Source organism: Polyergus mexicanus, unplaced genomic scaffold (assembly GCF_030449975.1).
Source record: "Polyergus mexicanus isolate NDT 795.1 unplaced genomic scaffold, iyPolMexi1.0 SCAF_18, whole genome shotgun sequence".
NCBI classification, from domain to species: Eukaryota; Metazoa; Arthropoda; class Insecta; order Hymenoptera; family Formicidae; genus Polyergus; species Polyergus mexicanus.
Genome location: NW_027223338.1, coordinates 630,043 through 646,295, shown reverse-complemented (window position 1 = coordinate 646,295; position 16,253 = coordinate 630,043). Strand labels below are relative to the sequence as shown.

At 29.5% G+C, this 16,253-nt stretch overlaps 3 protein-coding genes across 3 annotated transcripts in view; 2 read left to right on the top strand and 1 right to left on the bottom strand.

Annotated features, from left to right (window-relative positions):
• The window catches only part of LOC138941414 (scoloptoxin SSD14), a 10,280-nt gene extending 3,872 nt beyond the window's left edge, over nucleotides 1–6,408 (top strand). Inside the window, exons 2-11 of the mRNA XM_070311065.1 lie at nucleotides 466–619; nucleotides 1,270–1,394; nucleotides 1,537–1,676; nucleotides 1,854–2,086; nucleotides 2,220–2,380; nucleotides 3,043–3,266; nucleotides 3,863–4,058; nucleotides 4,593–4,758; nucleotides 5,171–5,317; nucleotides 5,854–6,408. Coding sequence (XP_070167166.1) covers nucleotides 466–619; nucleotides 1,270–1,394; nucleotides 1,537–1,676; nucleotides 1,854–2,086; nucleotides 2,220–2,380; nucleotides 3,043–3,266; nucleotides 3,863–4,058; nucleotides 4,593–4,758; nucleotides 5,171–5,317; nucleotides 5,854–6,042 — 1,735 coding nt within the window. The 3' untranslated portion in view covers nucleotides 6,043–6,408. The remainder of the gene's footprint in view (nucleotides 1–465; nucleotides 620–1,269; nucleotides 1,395–1,536; nucleotides 1,677–1,853; nucleotides 2,087–2,219; nucleotides 2,381–3,042; nucleotides 3,267–3,862; nucleotides 4,059–4,592; nucleotides 4,759–5,170; nucleotides 5,318–5,853) is intronic.
• Prosalpha4 (proteasome alpha4 subunit) overlaps nucleotides 1–16,253 on the bottom strand; it is a 23,793-nt gene extending 7,540 nt beyond the window's left edge. The window contains exon 1 of the mRNA XM_070311066.1: nucleotides 16,085–16,253. The gene's annotated coding sequence lies outside the window, so the exon portion shown is untranslated. The remainder of the gene's footprint in view (nucleotides 1–16,084) is intronic.
• On the top strand, nucleotides 10,944–14,982 carry Npc2b (Niemann-Pick type C-2b). The gene is made up of 3 exons (XM_070310618.1): nucleotides 10,944–11,129; nucleotides 14,188–14,492; nucleotides 14,696–14,982. The coding sequence occupies exons 1-3, from the start codon at nucleotides 11,051–11,053 to the stop codon at nucleotides 14,777–14,779; spliced, it is 468 nt and encodes a 155-aa protein (XP_070166719.1). The 5' UTR covers nucleotides 10,944–11,050; the 3' UTR covers nucleotides 14,780–14,982.

Below are 16,253 nucleotides of genomic sequence, written 5' to 3'. Positions count from 1 at the left end.
AATCGCGATAGTAATTCTATATATACCGCGATAATGGACATTTCTTCTTAAAAAAAAAAAAAAAAAAAAAAAAAAGCATCTGAATATTAGCGTATATAACGCAATTTATTACATATGTTGATTAATTTTTTATTGTCTTAACCGGATACGTTAATTTACGCATACATAGTTACTGTATAAAAGCGATGTCAAATAAAAATTTTTTATTATATTGAATATCGTACACCCATACACACACACACATACGTGCATATGTGTGCGAGTTTCGATTAAGTTTGCAATATCTACAATTAAAAAGAGAGAGAGAATGTTCTCGGTCTTGTTGGTGATTGTCAATTGCAAAATATTCAATTGCGAATTTCTATGAAACAGCCGCAACAATTCCGATTAATTTTCTATCGTCGAGAGAATAAATTGTAAAAAAATCCAATTTTTAACGTTTACATTTTCACATGTTTTGTGCAGAGTCAAAAGGAAAAAATTGGTTATATTCGGCGTGATCGCGGTCCTACTTGTGGCCGTTTTTGTGGCAATAATAGTAATTTTTATCACGCGCAACTCGAATGTCAAATGTGGCTCAAAGTTCGTCAGTTCCTCCGAGATGAGTCAATATGGGAAGGTAATATTTATCGATCAATTGATTTAGTTGCAATACATCGACGTTCTTCTAGTATGGACTGTGCAGGTATATAGGAAGATATGACTGTTCGAAAGAAAGAGATAGCGATTGATAGAGATCAAGCTCTGTTTCTTTCTATCCAGTAGCTTTAGAGAGAGGAATTGACTTCTACCTCGTTTCTTTTTTATCTAATTCTATCGGACACGTTTCGAAAGACTTTCATAGATCGCGTAGTCCGTACTATACGTCGATATTGCAATATGATTGAAAATATTGACAACATTTGACTAAACAGAAGAAAAAATATATTTTCAGCTACAGTCATACATTTATTTCTGTACGATTTGGTCTCGTGAAAAGAAGGAAACGTTACGAATAATATCTCTGCATGTTATCAATAAAGTAAAATTGATTATTATATATTATTACAGGATTTAATTTTATATAAGAAAAAATAAATGATAGAACTAAGATATATTTTTTTCCCCCAAAAAATATATTATTAAATTAGAATTATCAATTGAATAATTACTTTATTTGATTTGTCATTTTTTCCACAAATATTCGATATATTAGATCGAGAAAAAAAGATAAAGCGTGATGGATAATTCTTGAAACTTTTTATAATTATTGAAATTTTCCATGAACAGGGTGCCGTGACGACAAACGGTCAGGAATGTGCACAAATTGGTGCCAATATGTTAGCTAGGAACGGTTCGGCAGTAGATGCGGCCATAGCAGCGCTTCTTTGCGAAGGCATTGCGTCCTTGCATAGGTATTACATAATTTTCTTTACTTTTACTATCTTCATCTTATATGCTTATTTATTGTAATAAATTTTATTAATCCTATATCATTCTTTTGCGAACAAAAATAATATATATGCCAAGTATATCTGTATATGTTTTGATTTAAAGTATGGGACTGGGTGGTGGATTTCTTATGACGATATGGGATCCGAAAACCAAAACGGCGGATTATCTGGATGCGAGAGAGACCGCTCCCATGGCTGCGACGGAGGATATGTTCGATGGCAATGCTCATCTAGCTATGTATGGTAAAAAATCCTTTTCACATTAAAGTGCTTATCAATATTTATGCGCTTATGTCAAAAATCATTTATAAAAATTATTGTCAGTTACAATAGTTAATTATATTCATCTATTTTTGCTTGTAATAGCAAAAATGTGTATAGCAATGGATTTTGAATAAAGTGCGTGATACTATTAAATAGGTGGAAAAGCGGTTGCTGTACCAGGTGAACTTATGGGTTATTGGGAAGCGTATAAAAAATACGGGAGACTGTCGTGGTCTGAATTATTTGAGCCTGCCATTAAATTATGCGAAACTGGATCTCGTATTAATGATTATCTTGCCGCTTATTTAGTGGAGAAAGAGCCTATGATAAAGAACGAGAGCAGTTTGGCGAAAATACTCATAAATCCTAATACCGGTAAAGTGTGGGTTGTGAGTAGAATCTATTTTTTGTATCATTATAATTGTTTCTGTCCTATATGAGAGTCAAAACTTGATTCTCTTCAGACATATTCTATAAAGGAAAATCTATGAAAAACAATATGAAAATTTTATATTTGTGCAGGCAGGCGATAGAATAAAAAGACCGCAACTGGCAGAGACCCTGAAATTAATAGCGAAACATGGTGTCGAGATATTTTATAAAGGTAATATTGCTGATAACTTAGTCGACGAGATTAAAGCGTTTAAAGGAATAATCACGAAACAGGATTTTGAAGCATACAGGTGAGCGTTTCTTTTCTCGAGAGTTTGAATATTTTCGATTTTCAAGAATATTCACATGTTAAAAAATTGCATGAAGCCTGCTATATCAAAACAGATAAATGAAATATAATCACAAATTTATCATCACTTCTATGCAGAGAAAATTTTACGATAGAACGTAAAGAACGTACGGTAGCAGATAGAAAGACATACTACAGCGATAATAATAATGGAAATTATTTTGCTGCGCAAATAAAATTGTCAAAATAATTATTTGCAAGCGGAATATCTTAACTAAAATGAGTTTTATATATCGTAGCTCAATGTTAACAAACTGATTAATTAAACATCCGTTTGTTGGTGGAAATAAAATCGAATACATTATATCTATAGCCGGTGAAGTTAAGATTGATAAAAGTATTATATATAAAAGCAAGTTTGATATTGTCAATATCAAAACAATGAAAATCTTAACAACGAAAGATTTGATAGAAATAAATTATTGCAAATAGAAAGAATTAAGTTCTTTTCTCACTAATTGCTTTTATTTTATCCTCGCATTATTAACGAATTTTTCGACGATAGTATATACATAATCATCCGATCTAAGGTCTTGGAAGAGCATGCGAGCGGGATGCGAAGGAAGGTCATGGCAGCATATCGATAATGCAATTTCTTTATAGAGCCATATGGAGAAAGCCGGTCACATTGAAGATGGGAAATCTGACAATCTATAGTGCTCCACCGCCGGGTTCAGGTGCAATTTTGATGTTCATAATGAACATTCTTCGCCGGTTACTACCGGTCAATAATGAGAATGTAATGTGGCAACGTATGGTGGAGACCTTCAAGTGGGCTTATGCAAGAAGAACCGAGTTGGGAGATCCTGCTTTTGTTGATGGCATAGGTGAGATTATGGATGCATAATAATAAATATATATGCAAGTACAGGATATCTTGAAATGACTCGGGTATCTTACAAATCATCAGACATGACAAATAATATTAAAGTCCATCGAAGAGAGATCTCTTTCTAAAGAGATAATTAATTATTATTAATTATCTATTTTTATTAATAGAAACTACTGCATTCGCATATTTCTCAAAGCTATTTTCATAAAATGGTGTTTTTTTTTAATAGATAAATAGAAAGAATTTTCCGAAAGAAAAAAAAAGAAGAAAGAAGAGGCATCTAATTTCTTGTATGGTTTCGTTATTTTACATGTATCATAGCGATTCAGCACATTTTTTTTTCCCCGATAAATTTAATCATTTCTGGCTGCGTCAATCACTAATTACACTTAATAACTGACAGATATCTTATCTTATCGTAATTAATATATTATAATTACCGCGTATTTAGTAGAGTCGAGATGTATCTCTGAGTGAGTAGTATTCGAGATGTATCTCTGAATTTCTCTGCGATTTTCTTGGACTTGAAATTCGCTCAAACTTTATCAATCGAGTGAGCATTCGAATTACGATGGAATTATTTCTTTGTAGATGCGCTGCTCGCCAATTTAACATCCGATGATTATGCGGAAATGATAAAGGAAAGGATAAAGGACGACCGTACGTGGCAAGATCCAGAGGAATATGGCGCTGTTACTGAGACAACCGTGGATTCAGGAACTGCGCACGTTTCCGTTCTTGCTCCTGACGGCTCCGCTGTCTCCGTTACATCGACCATTAATCAGGTGTAAGTAAATTATTTGCAAATAATGTAAAACTTGAATTGCAAATTAATTCGCAATTAAAATAAAATATTTACATTTCATTATTTGCGAAACTGATGTCAAATTATAAATTTAATAATATATAATAAAAAATAAATTTAAAACGATATTATTAAATTTATAATTTAATATCAGTTTCCCACATAATTTAATGTAAATATTTCATTATATATATATATATTCATATTTTAATTCTAAAAGAAAATCATTTATTCAGTTCTCAGTATGTTTGATAGTTTCGTCAAGATAGCAAGATGTACTTTATATTTATACTATGGATTATAGAAGTTTGATATATTGCCACGTTAAAAATAATAGAAAAAAAGAAATCGATTGAATCGTTTCGCTTCCAACGTACACATTTCTGTTCGCAGTTTATATCTGTTTTAAAAACGGAACGATTCTCAGGCACTGGGGGAATTAACAATAGAATCAACAATAATCCTGCGGAATAATGCATAGTATTTTATCACTTTATAATCATCTTTATTTAACAGGTTGGGCGCAATGATACGTTCAGAATCCACCGGTATAATATTTAACGACGAGATGGACGATTTTAGTTCACCCAATATAACAAACGGTTTTGGACTCCCGCCCTCACCGGCGAATTTTATCCGACCCGGCAAACGGCCGTTGAGTTCGATGTGCCCGACTATAGTGGTAAGCCATTTAGTGGCAAACGCGAGCGTTTAACAAATTTATCAAGAGCTTTAAACTCGAGAAAAGCTCGCGGAAAAATGGATGCTTTTAATGCGTGTCTTTTTTTTACCGTGAAGATCTATCGTAATAATTGCTATTAACGATCGCAATAATGTGCTCATCAATTCTGAGAATTGCCCAGCTTAATGATATCATTACAATTTGCAATGCACGCTATCATTAAGAATTAATCTCCAACAGTTATCGGTGCTTGAAATCTCGCTTTGATAGATTAAATAAAAATTCGAGTAAATCTCTCTGTTTCTAGAAGCTTTTTTTTTTTTTTTTTAATCTACAAGAAGTAGGAACGCGTAAGAATTATTTTAGACATCTAATTTAAACTCATTTAAATCAATTATACAATTCTCTTTAGGTCGATCAACATAACGATGTGAGATTAGTGATAGGTGCAGCCGGTGGCACGAAGATCACAAGCGGCGTGGCGATTGGTATGGTCCTGAATCTTTGGTTTAATTACAATATAAAGGAAGCGGTTGATACGCGTAGACTTCATCATCAAGTGAGTTCGACTAGTATAAATATTTCAATGCGACAAAAAAACTCAACTCTTTCTAATCGAAAATCAAATTTGTTTTGTTACATTATAATCAAAACGATTTTCAATTCAAAGCTTAATTTCTTAATTTGTTTTTAAATATAATAACAATTTAATGAACAGGCTGTTATTTCTTGCTGAAATAATTGTTTGTTCATCAAAATTTGACGTAACTTTTTCGCATTTTCTCTTAAGTTTTAATATTAAATATTTTAATACTTATAATTAAAGATTCTCTGTATGTTACAGATAAGCTTATATAAAATTAGTTGAAATGCATTTTTAGCTGAAATATTTTTTTTTATAACTGAGCTCAAAAACTATTTATTCACAAGAAAAATATATTACTTGTTGAACATTATATTGAACATTAAATCACGCCGAATTAGACGGAGAATATTATTATTTATTATGAGATTTACACGTGAAATATTTTGTATTAGAATTAATAATATTAGAATTAATAATATCGTTTTAAGAAAATTATTAAAATATTACAGCTGTTGCCTATGAATGTCCAGAACGAAAAAGATTTTTGTCCAGCCACGTTAAATTATTTGAACAAGATCGGCCACAATGTCACTACTTTTTCTGGAATTGGCAGTGCAATCACGGCAGTATCCAAAGAAAATGGACTTATAACCGCGAATTCAGACTATCGCCGACAAGGAAGAACAGCAGGATTATAAAGAGATTATTTAGTATTAATATGCGGATGAACTTTATAACACTAGATATTCTTTTATACTATCGTGATATTTCAAATGCTATTAGCAATATAAATTGCCTTTTACATCATCTTGATTAATATTCTTTACATGACATGCAATCTCTATTATCGTATGTCCCATTTCAAAAAATAAAGTAAACAAAGTAACAAAGAATTTCTTAAAATTTACAAAGTTGACCGCAAAATAGATAATATATGATAAAAAAATTTTTAGATAAAAGAAATAACACAAATTTCTCTATTTGTAGAGTTATAATTTTAAGCAGATATTTGAATACGCAAAAGCAAAAATCATTTGAACAATATGTTGAATAGCACAATTTATATTTATATTTATAATTTAGACAATTTATAATTGTGCCATTCAATGTGAAAATACTTTATATACTTTCCTTTTAACTATTATTAAATTTCAATAATACATATATATTTGTGTATATGTATTCATATATATTTTTTTATACGTATTTGTGTATATATATTTATATATATGTATATGTGTATGTGTATATATATTCAATATATATTTATATTTATACGTATATGATAAATAATCGAATCAATAATATTAAAAAGAAAATATAATGTTTTTTTTAAATTTTGGCTATAAATACTTAAAAGCAATACAACTGCATGTATTTCTTTTATAAGATTATAGTTATATATATATATATATATATATATATATATATATATATATCGTTTATAACTCATTACATTTGTACATATTTCATAATGTTTTATACATGATTAATCTATGTTGGTACAAATTAATTTCGCGTTTTGCAAATATCAATGTATTAATAGCGGTATACCTGTAACTGATAACGTAGGATCCTATTGTATATTGGTAATGTTATGTATCGTTAATAAAATAATTTTGTTTTTATTAACACTACATTATCATTTAAATATATATACATCTATAACGTAACAAGCCAATAAATGAAAGATGTTTTATATATATATTTTAAGTATATATGTATATATATATATATATATTTTAAGTATATATATATATATATATCAATTACTAAAACGGTAGTAACCTTGAAGAAAATTCATAACGATACATCTTATCGATCTGGAATGTCTTGTCATATATAATGTGTGTGTGTAAATTTCTCTCAGAATATATTTCATATTGGAATGTTTTAATAAATATTATAATTCATATATCATTCTTATTTTTTAGCACTAAAGAATTTTTATTATTCATAATTAATTAAAAGCTAGCATTATATAAATTGACATCTTTATATTTATCGAAATAATGTAATCAATATTTCCATCTAAAAGTATCCAAATTATTATAAGATCATTATTTACCCTGACAAACGAGAAAATATGTTACAAATGTGTGTAAAAATATGTGTTTGTAATTCCATTTCTTTATTTCTTAAATTAAAAATTGGGATTAAATTATATATATATGTATATATATAACAATTTATATTAACTGCAATGTCAAATCTATTCAAGTTGTGCAAGATAATCTTGTTTCACGATTATATCACTGCGTATACATATGCATGATTATGGAAATGTTGATTGTAAAAAAAAATATAAATTCAGAAAATACAAACATCAATCATTTATCATATAAATATTCCTATTTTGTATAAAGAGTAATGCGTAACGTATCAATATGACACGTAACTTGAATTTTATTCCAACATTTAATATATCGCGACATAATTATATTTCTACTTAACAATCCTTTATTTCTTAAAAATCATGAATGTATAAAATAAATCACAAACTTAATTTAAAAGTTTTTAATACGAGACACACACACACACATGCATGCACGCATGCACAATATATATTTATAATATATCTCAGAATATATATATTGTGCATGCGTGCATGCATGTGTATGTGTGTCTCGTATTAAAAATTTTCATATTATGTTGGCGATTTATTTTATACATTCTATTTTAAATGTAGGAATAAAATTCAAATTACGTGTCATATTGATACGTTACGCATTACTCTTTACACAAAAAATAAATAGGAAAAAATAAATAGGAATATTTATATGATAAATGATTGATGTTTGTATTTTATGAATTTATATCTTTTTTTACAATCAACATTTCCATAATCATACATATTTATATGCAGTGATATAATCGTGAAACAAGATTATCTTGCACAACTTGAGTAGATTTGACATTGCAGTTAATATAAATTGTTATATATACATATATATATATATTTATATAATTTAATCCCAATTTTTAATTTAAGAAATAAAGAAATGGAATTACAAACACATATTTTTGCACATATTTGTAACATATTTTCGCGTTTGTCAGGATAAATAATGATCTTATAATAATTTGGACACTTTTAGATGGAAATATTGATTACATTATTTCGATAAATATAAAGAAGTCAATTTATATAATGCTAGCTTTTAATTAATTATGAATAATAAAAATTCTTTAGTGCTAAAAAATAAGAATGATATATGAATTATAATATTTATTATAACATTCCAATATGAAATATATTCTGAGAGAAATTTACACACACATATTGTATATGACAAGACATTCCCGATTCCAGATCGATAAGACGTATCGTTAGGAATTTTCTCTTCAAGGTTACTACCGTTTTAGTAATTGATATTCCTTTTGTGTTTCTACCTTAATCATTGTGCTCGCTGTACGTCTTGAATATAGAATATCTCTTTCCGTTAATATATAAACATGACCTTCGTTAATAATATCCGCCTATGAAATATATGCCGATATTTTTTCCGCCTTTATTACTACAAAATAGAATGTAAGTAAATCCAGTTTTTTTTTCGTAATTTAATACTCTTTATATAAAAGCATTCGTCATTTTACTATACAGCCAGCACATTTTACTCTGTTATTGATTTTTCATAAATAAAGCATATATTTTGAGAGCAAAAATTTCTATTAATAAAATATTCTTTCTACAAACAAGAGATATTTTATTTTCAAAACGATTAAAACACGATTAAATTACAGTTACATATTGAAAATTAGAACGGAAATTATACATTCATTTATTAACTTATAAATGACAGTAGAAGAGATTGTAGTCTGTTATTATTAAAAGCAAGAGAGATTTCAAAAAAGTTTCATAACTGTCTTGATTCATTCTATCGATTTGACGTGATTCATAATAGCATCTCGTATAAATCAACATAGTTTTAATTTCGTAAAATGTATATATTATACAAAACATGTTGCAAATCAGAACGATATTTTATTAGATCATCAGACATATAAGAGGGCCGTTCTCTATCAAGTTGAAAACATTTCTTATTAGTCATCATACCGCAGAGGAGATTCAATTTACATATTCGATGTTATTGTATCTCGCGTAATGCAAATTTTCAAGAATGAAGATATTACAAAGTCAATGTATACTTTGATATGGTAATGTCACGAGTGAACGAAGCATAAATAGAACAACCAGAATTGCTCTTGACCACACCTGGAAATTGTGGTTACGATTACTGATTATACGATTATTTTTATTATATATCAGCGAGAGAGAGAGAGAAGGAAAAAAGAGATGCTGCTGTTATTGATCGATTATTAAATGTAAAATCTCTCGACAGAACGTATACGAGTACGATTGTGTGATTTGCATCGGATTCTTCTGCTTTGTATGCGCGCTAAGTTTCAACGAGATACATCGCCCGATATGATGCCTCGATGTGGCTACAATAATTTCGAAATGTACGGTTTACGAGCATTAATCGAGATTCCTGTTTGAGAATAAGGAGAGAGCGAAATAAAGAGAAAATGAGACAAACAGAGAGAGAGAGAGAGAGAGAGAGAAAGAGATAAACAGAAAGAAACAGAAAAAAGGAAAGGACGAGATGGTGAATAAAGATTCTTAATTTCCGGTGCTTTGTTCTTGTGACCATGGCGGTCCGTTTCATTTCCGTTTCGTTGTATCGAGGTAAACGAAATGAAGGGAGAAAAAAGAAAATACGTTATGAAGAGTGACCTGCAAGTTCCAATTAAAGCGTGGAACTTTCATGCATATTTGTGGAAATTGTCGAGTTGTTTATCATAAATATTTCTAACAAAAACTTGTAATGATTAATATCTTTGAACGCATACAATGATTTTAATTATTAAATGCTAATACACTAACAAAATGTCAGTTTTAATTTCAAAAAAATGTTGTAGTATTTGAATGGAAAGTTTTTAATAAATATTATTTTGTATCATTATCATTATATATATATATAACAATTTATAATTTTTTAAATAATATTTTAATAATATTTAATAATTAAAAATATTAAAATTTCGTCAAAAGACATTTGATAAAGAATGTTGATATGACAAAGATATGAGGAAACATTTTGTTCGATTCCAAGTATCTAACTGTTAGTCATAAGTCTTGATAAACACAAGTTTTTTTGTTAGAAGCGCAAGTAGAATATTTTGCATCCTTGAAAATAGACTTGTTGATTAGGATATAAAAAAAAAAGATCCTTATCATTCATCTGTTATTTCGATGCCGATTAAGTAAAGAATCATTAAAGGTAATTTCGCTAGAATACGATTTTTCTTTCTCGGGTAATTTATATTATGTATCTATAATTCTAATTTTAACTTTGCTTCTCTATATCCCTGTACAAAAAAAAAAATCCTCATGTATTCTATTATTAACTTAATTAAATGTTTTAAAAAATGTTATAAAAAATTTTAAGACGTACGCGGTTTTTTAACTCAATATTCGATTATTTCCGCGCGGACTTTGACGCTTTGTTGAGTATCTATTTTATCCCCTTCCTTAAAGCGCTGAAATTTACTCAAGTAGGAGTTTGACATATGTCGCGTCAATAGGCATTGTGCTCGCAGGTAACAGTCGTCAGTCGAGAGTCAGTGCTGGGTCTGATCGGACCCGCAGGTACAACTGCTGACAAGGTTCTCTGAGCAAGCAAACAAAATACTTTCACCAGAATGCTGAGGGAAACGCTTCTCGTTTTCGCGGCGCTTGTCGTATTTGCCGGTGCTACTTTAGTTAATCATTGCGATTCTGGTATGTAAAATACGATATTTGTTATATAAAAACACGTTAGTCTATGAAATAACAATTTTTCATTGTATTGAAATAATAAGTTTTCATATTGCCGTATGTTTTAGGGCAATATTCATAATTTATTCATCTTTTTTTTTTTTTTTTCATGTAGCGTCGTCTAAAATATAGCCAAATGTATATGCAATGCAATAGTAAATGAAAGCTTGTTCGACAAGAATTAAATGTGTGATCAATACTATTATTTCGAATATGCAAGAGAGATCTTTCTCTGAGTTTCGTGTTAAGTGTGTTAAAGTGTTTCGTATCAAAAAAATTCGTGATAATAAATATGAAACTTGTAAAAAGTCGTAATCGTGTTTGATGCTATTGAAACGGCTACAGATCTCGAGATGTTAGCTTAAAAATTATGGCGTCTCTCTGCGGGAATCTGTCGGTATCGTTGAATGCTTTCGCGAAACTTTCTCGACGTTACATTACGGTGAAATTTTATTATACATAATATTTTTAAAATTTGGCCAAAATTTATCAACGTATTTTACTTATTACGTTGACAAAAAATGCTTTACTGATATAAATACATAAGTATTTTTTGTTATAGAGCTCGAGTTATAGTGTATCTTTCAGGGTGTGTGAGCACGAGTTTAGAAATTAAATACAGTGTATTTCTCTAAGATAAAGTTTAACGATAAGATAAGTTATGATTCATAATAAAATATATTTACGAAAATTGAGAAATACGGAAACAAAGATATAACATATGATATATAATGATGAAGATCGATAAAAATCTAGACAAAACTATAAAAATAATATAGTTAGAGAGAGACATTGCGTGCTTTTATTTAAAATTTAAAGTACACTTTTTTTCATCATTTGATATTTATTATTTATATTTCGTATCCGAGCACAATATCAAATGATATTTGTTTTCATATTTTGTTTGAATGTTGGTCTCTTTCTTGTGTTCAATCTTTTGAATATTAGAAAAATACATTTAATCTATCTTATCGAAGTTTCTTTTATCGGTACAATTTGCATAAAAATACATTGTGAAAGTTTGAGATATTCTAGGAACATTCTATAAATGAAGAACTTGTCACGCGACATGATTTTCAAAATCCATAACTTTTCTCTTGCTACAAGAGATACGTTCCAAGACGCATTGCATCGACAGAAATAATGTCTATAATTGTACGATAAATTGTTCGAGCAGAAATTTTCTTTAAAAATTATTAGATGACGAGACAACGGTAAATTATCACGCAAGTCAAGCGAGTGAGCATAGACTTCGATTATGTCGAAGATTGTCTCTCATGCCACGATGCATGCTATAATTAGCGTTCTCGTAATTTTTGTCAATCCACGATACGCTTAATGACTGTTAATTATCGGAGATATCATGCGAACGAGGCAACGGGCTTTAATATTGTTATTAATACCCATGTAATTATTTGTGAGAAACATAATTGACATGCGGTGAAAGTGACGAGCTGAATACTAACGTGAGCGTTAATTTATGACCGACATGTTACACCGTTAGAATTTCAACGCAAGGATTAGAAACATTAGCCGCAATATTTTATTTGCATAAATCTTCAAGCGATAATATTCTTCCTCGATATACTTGATGACGAAAGCAGCATAAAGGCGTAAAGTCCATAAATCTAGTTTAGTTGAAGTTTCTCAGACATATAAAAATTTTTGGAGTTTCGCAGGTTTCTCTATATAAAAACTTGATAGTTTTTATGCTGGTAGTTGCGATATTACGTCTATTTTTAATGTACTTCGTGCTGCAAACGTACTCACTTTACTACGCGCACTTTTTGTAAATTATTGTTTTTTGTTTTTTTTATTAAGCGATTTTATATGAAACATGTTTGCTTTTTATCTAATTCATCGTATGCTTTTGATATCGTCGAAAAAATACTTTAATTTTCGAAAATGATCGGCTCATTATCACGTAATAATTGTATATATTATAAAAAATTCAAAATTATAAATACTATATTTATAAGAATTTTATTACAAAAATTATATTTAAAAAATATATGTCTACGAGTATTTATCTGATTTAACATAATATTTGTGTTATTATCTAGAATCATATTTCCTGTCGAGCAACTGTATTTAGCTATTGAAATGTTAGCCTTCAGTTGTGCACGTAATCATAAAGAGCAAGCACACATTGCCTTTCAATGTTTATTCATATCACTTCTTTCATTTCCAGCTAGAGATTTGCAAAAAACTGTTTATTATTGTTGACTACGTACTTGGCTTTTAATGCAATGTCTCGGTTTTTTTTTTTTTAAATTAAATTTATCCAATATATTTATAAAGATGATTAATAAAAATTTTTCCTATCCAAAAAAAAAAAAAAAACATTTTTCAAGATATAGTTAAATATTAAGTTAATGTGATCCATATAAAATTTAATGAAAAGATACGAGTTCGCGTATCGTTAGATTAATAGATTTCGTCTACGAAAGAAGTAACGAAAAAGACGCGCCGCTTAAAAACATTCAAATTGATTGTTCCTCGCGTTCTTATTAACACTACGGTGACTTTGAATCTCTCGATGAAGGAAATCAAGTATTTCAAGGTAGTCTACATTCTTCTTGACATTGAACTATTAGGGTACACCGCACACAAATTGACATAGCGCCGCATATGCATAACATAAAACTGGTCTAGAGACCAATGAGCATCAAGCATTAAGTCACCATATTGATTTAGATAACATGCTCGTTGATCCAGACGATATTATGCTATGCATATGCGGCGCTATGTCAATTTGTATACGATAGCCCTCACTGTTTTGCAAATATATACATATACATGTCCTTTTTTAAATTTCTGTAGCGCTTCTATTTTAATTTCAGATTATTTTATTTTAGGCGAATAAAAAAAAAAGTTATACGTATTATATTAAATATAAATAATGCATATAATAAAATAATATGAATTATGCATATCGTTGTGTAACAAAATGTGGCAAATATTAAAATGTTCAAGTTGTAATATTCTATTTATCTACGATAATATAATTTTATCGTTGCAGAAGTTCCATTCGAGGACTCTACGCAGATCAGCGTGTCCGACTGCGATCAACCGACATGCACATTGAAACAGGGAACGAGTGTTTCGATAGAGATCAAACTTGTGCCCAACAAAAACATTGAAAATTTGATGAATGACGTGAGCGCGATACTTTTCGGCGTACCCTTGCCCTTCGTAGGAGTCGACGGGACAAATGCTTGCGATAATATTTATAACACCGATGGTAGCAAAGCCGGATGTCCGTTGAAAAAGGGCGTTGAATACCTCTACAAGAACAGTTTTCCCGTACTGGCGTTTTATCCCAGGGTAATTTTACACAAACTTTTTTTATAGTTTAAGGGAAAAGCCCCCGTGTAATTGAGCGTTTATATTATTAATAATAAGCAAGTAAAATCGCGGAGTTTCTTTTAACGTTCGAGTAAAGCCGCTCCTTCGTCTAATTATACATCGTTTCGTAACTGGTTAATTTGCCATCTTGCAATTAATGTTTTTTATAACGTTGTTTACAGGTTGCATTGATCGTACGTTACGCATTGCGAGAAGGAAATGACAAAGTTATATGTTTCGAGGTACCAGCGAAAATTACAAAATAAACTGTCTCGTTGCTGACTTGGACAAATTATAATTAAAGGTCACATGTGTGTGTATGGTAGCAACTCGATTCGAGCTTACGTAATTTAATTCTACGATATGGTGCATCACATGCATAATAATCCATTCAATGTAAAGTACGTTATGCTGTGATGTGTATAGATAAAACATTTTTAATAAACTATTTACTTATATATTTGTCGAAGCAATTATTTTTTCTTTATCTCATTTACCTTTTTAATTTTAGGATATTTTGAGAAATAAAATTATTGTTAGGGATTAACACGAGCATAACACAATTCTAAGATAAAGTTGCAGATAGAACGAAATATTGATTTTTTTTATTTATAATTGACGATTAAATATTTATTACCCATTACGACCAATTAACTAAAAATATTAACTAGCCGTATCAGAGCTAATAAATTTAGTAAATTCTTTTAGTATCGCTGCTTGAATATTTTTAATTTGCATATTTTCCACCTTACAAAAAAATTAAATCAAATTAACTTTTAATCTACATAATTATATTTAGATTAATTCGTAATTTATTTAAAGCATATGACAAATAATTATAAATATAATAATACTTTAATTACTAGCTGAATTTCATACTTTGAGACAAACACAAAATATTAAAATAAAATAAAAGATTATTAAAAGTGCTAATGTAAGTATTGTATCTTTGGAATTATATATAATATATACATCACACACAGATATTGAATGTTATCGGCAGAGCTCAATGATAATTAGAGAATTACAGAAATTGCCATGCCTGATGGTCGATAACATCGGATTAACGAGCATATATCAACTGAGGTTAATAATCCGAGAATTACGAATTTAATTTTTTTAAATTGTATATACATATATATATAATCTTGAAATAAACAAATATCATTTAATAGAAAAAAGAAAAACACGTACAATGTAAGAAATAAATAAATTATAACAAAGTAACGGTTTCAAACAAAATTTAGGCTTGATATAAAATTGCTGTATATGCGCCATATACGCATACAAGAATAATGAAAAAGCATTATGCGAAGGGAATTTGAACGCAAGCTCGAAGAAGCCGATCACTGATACTGAATCCGCGATATCAGAGACTCACGAAGCGACTTGAGGACGACTCGACAATCCATCGCGACGCGTTCCGCCACCGAGTATATTGTACTATTTAGTGATAAGGATGCAAAAAAGTGATACATCTCCGACGATATATATATATATATATATATATATATATATATATATATATATATATATATATATATACATACGTATATAACATTCACACATACCTGGCGATGATCGTACGAATTGCCACGAGGAAAATATTAGCTGCGTGAAATGCGAGGATGCGAGGATATACTTTTTCGCGTGTCCACAGGCAAACTGAAATCTTAGCGCGATATTCAATGCGTTACGACGAATGTACGACACACTTCACGGTAGATGACACTCGCGAGA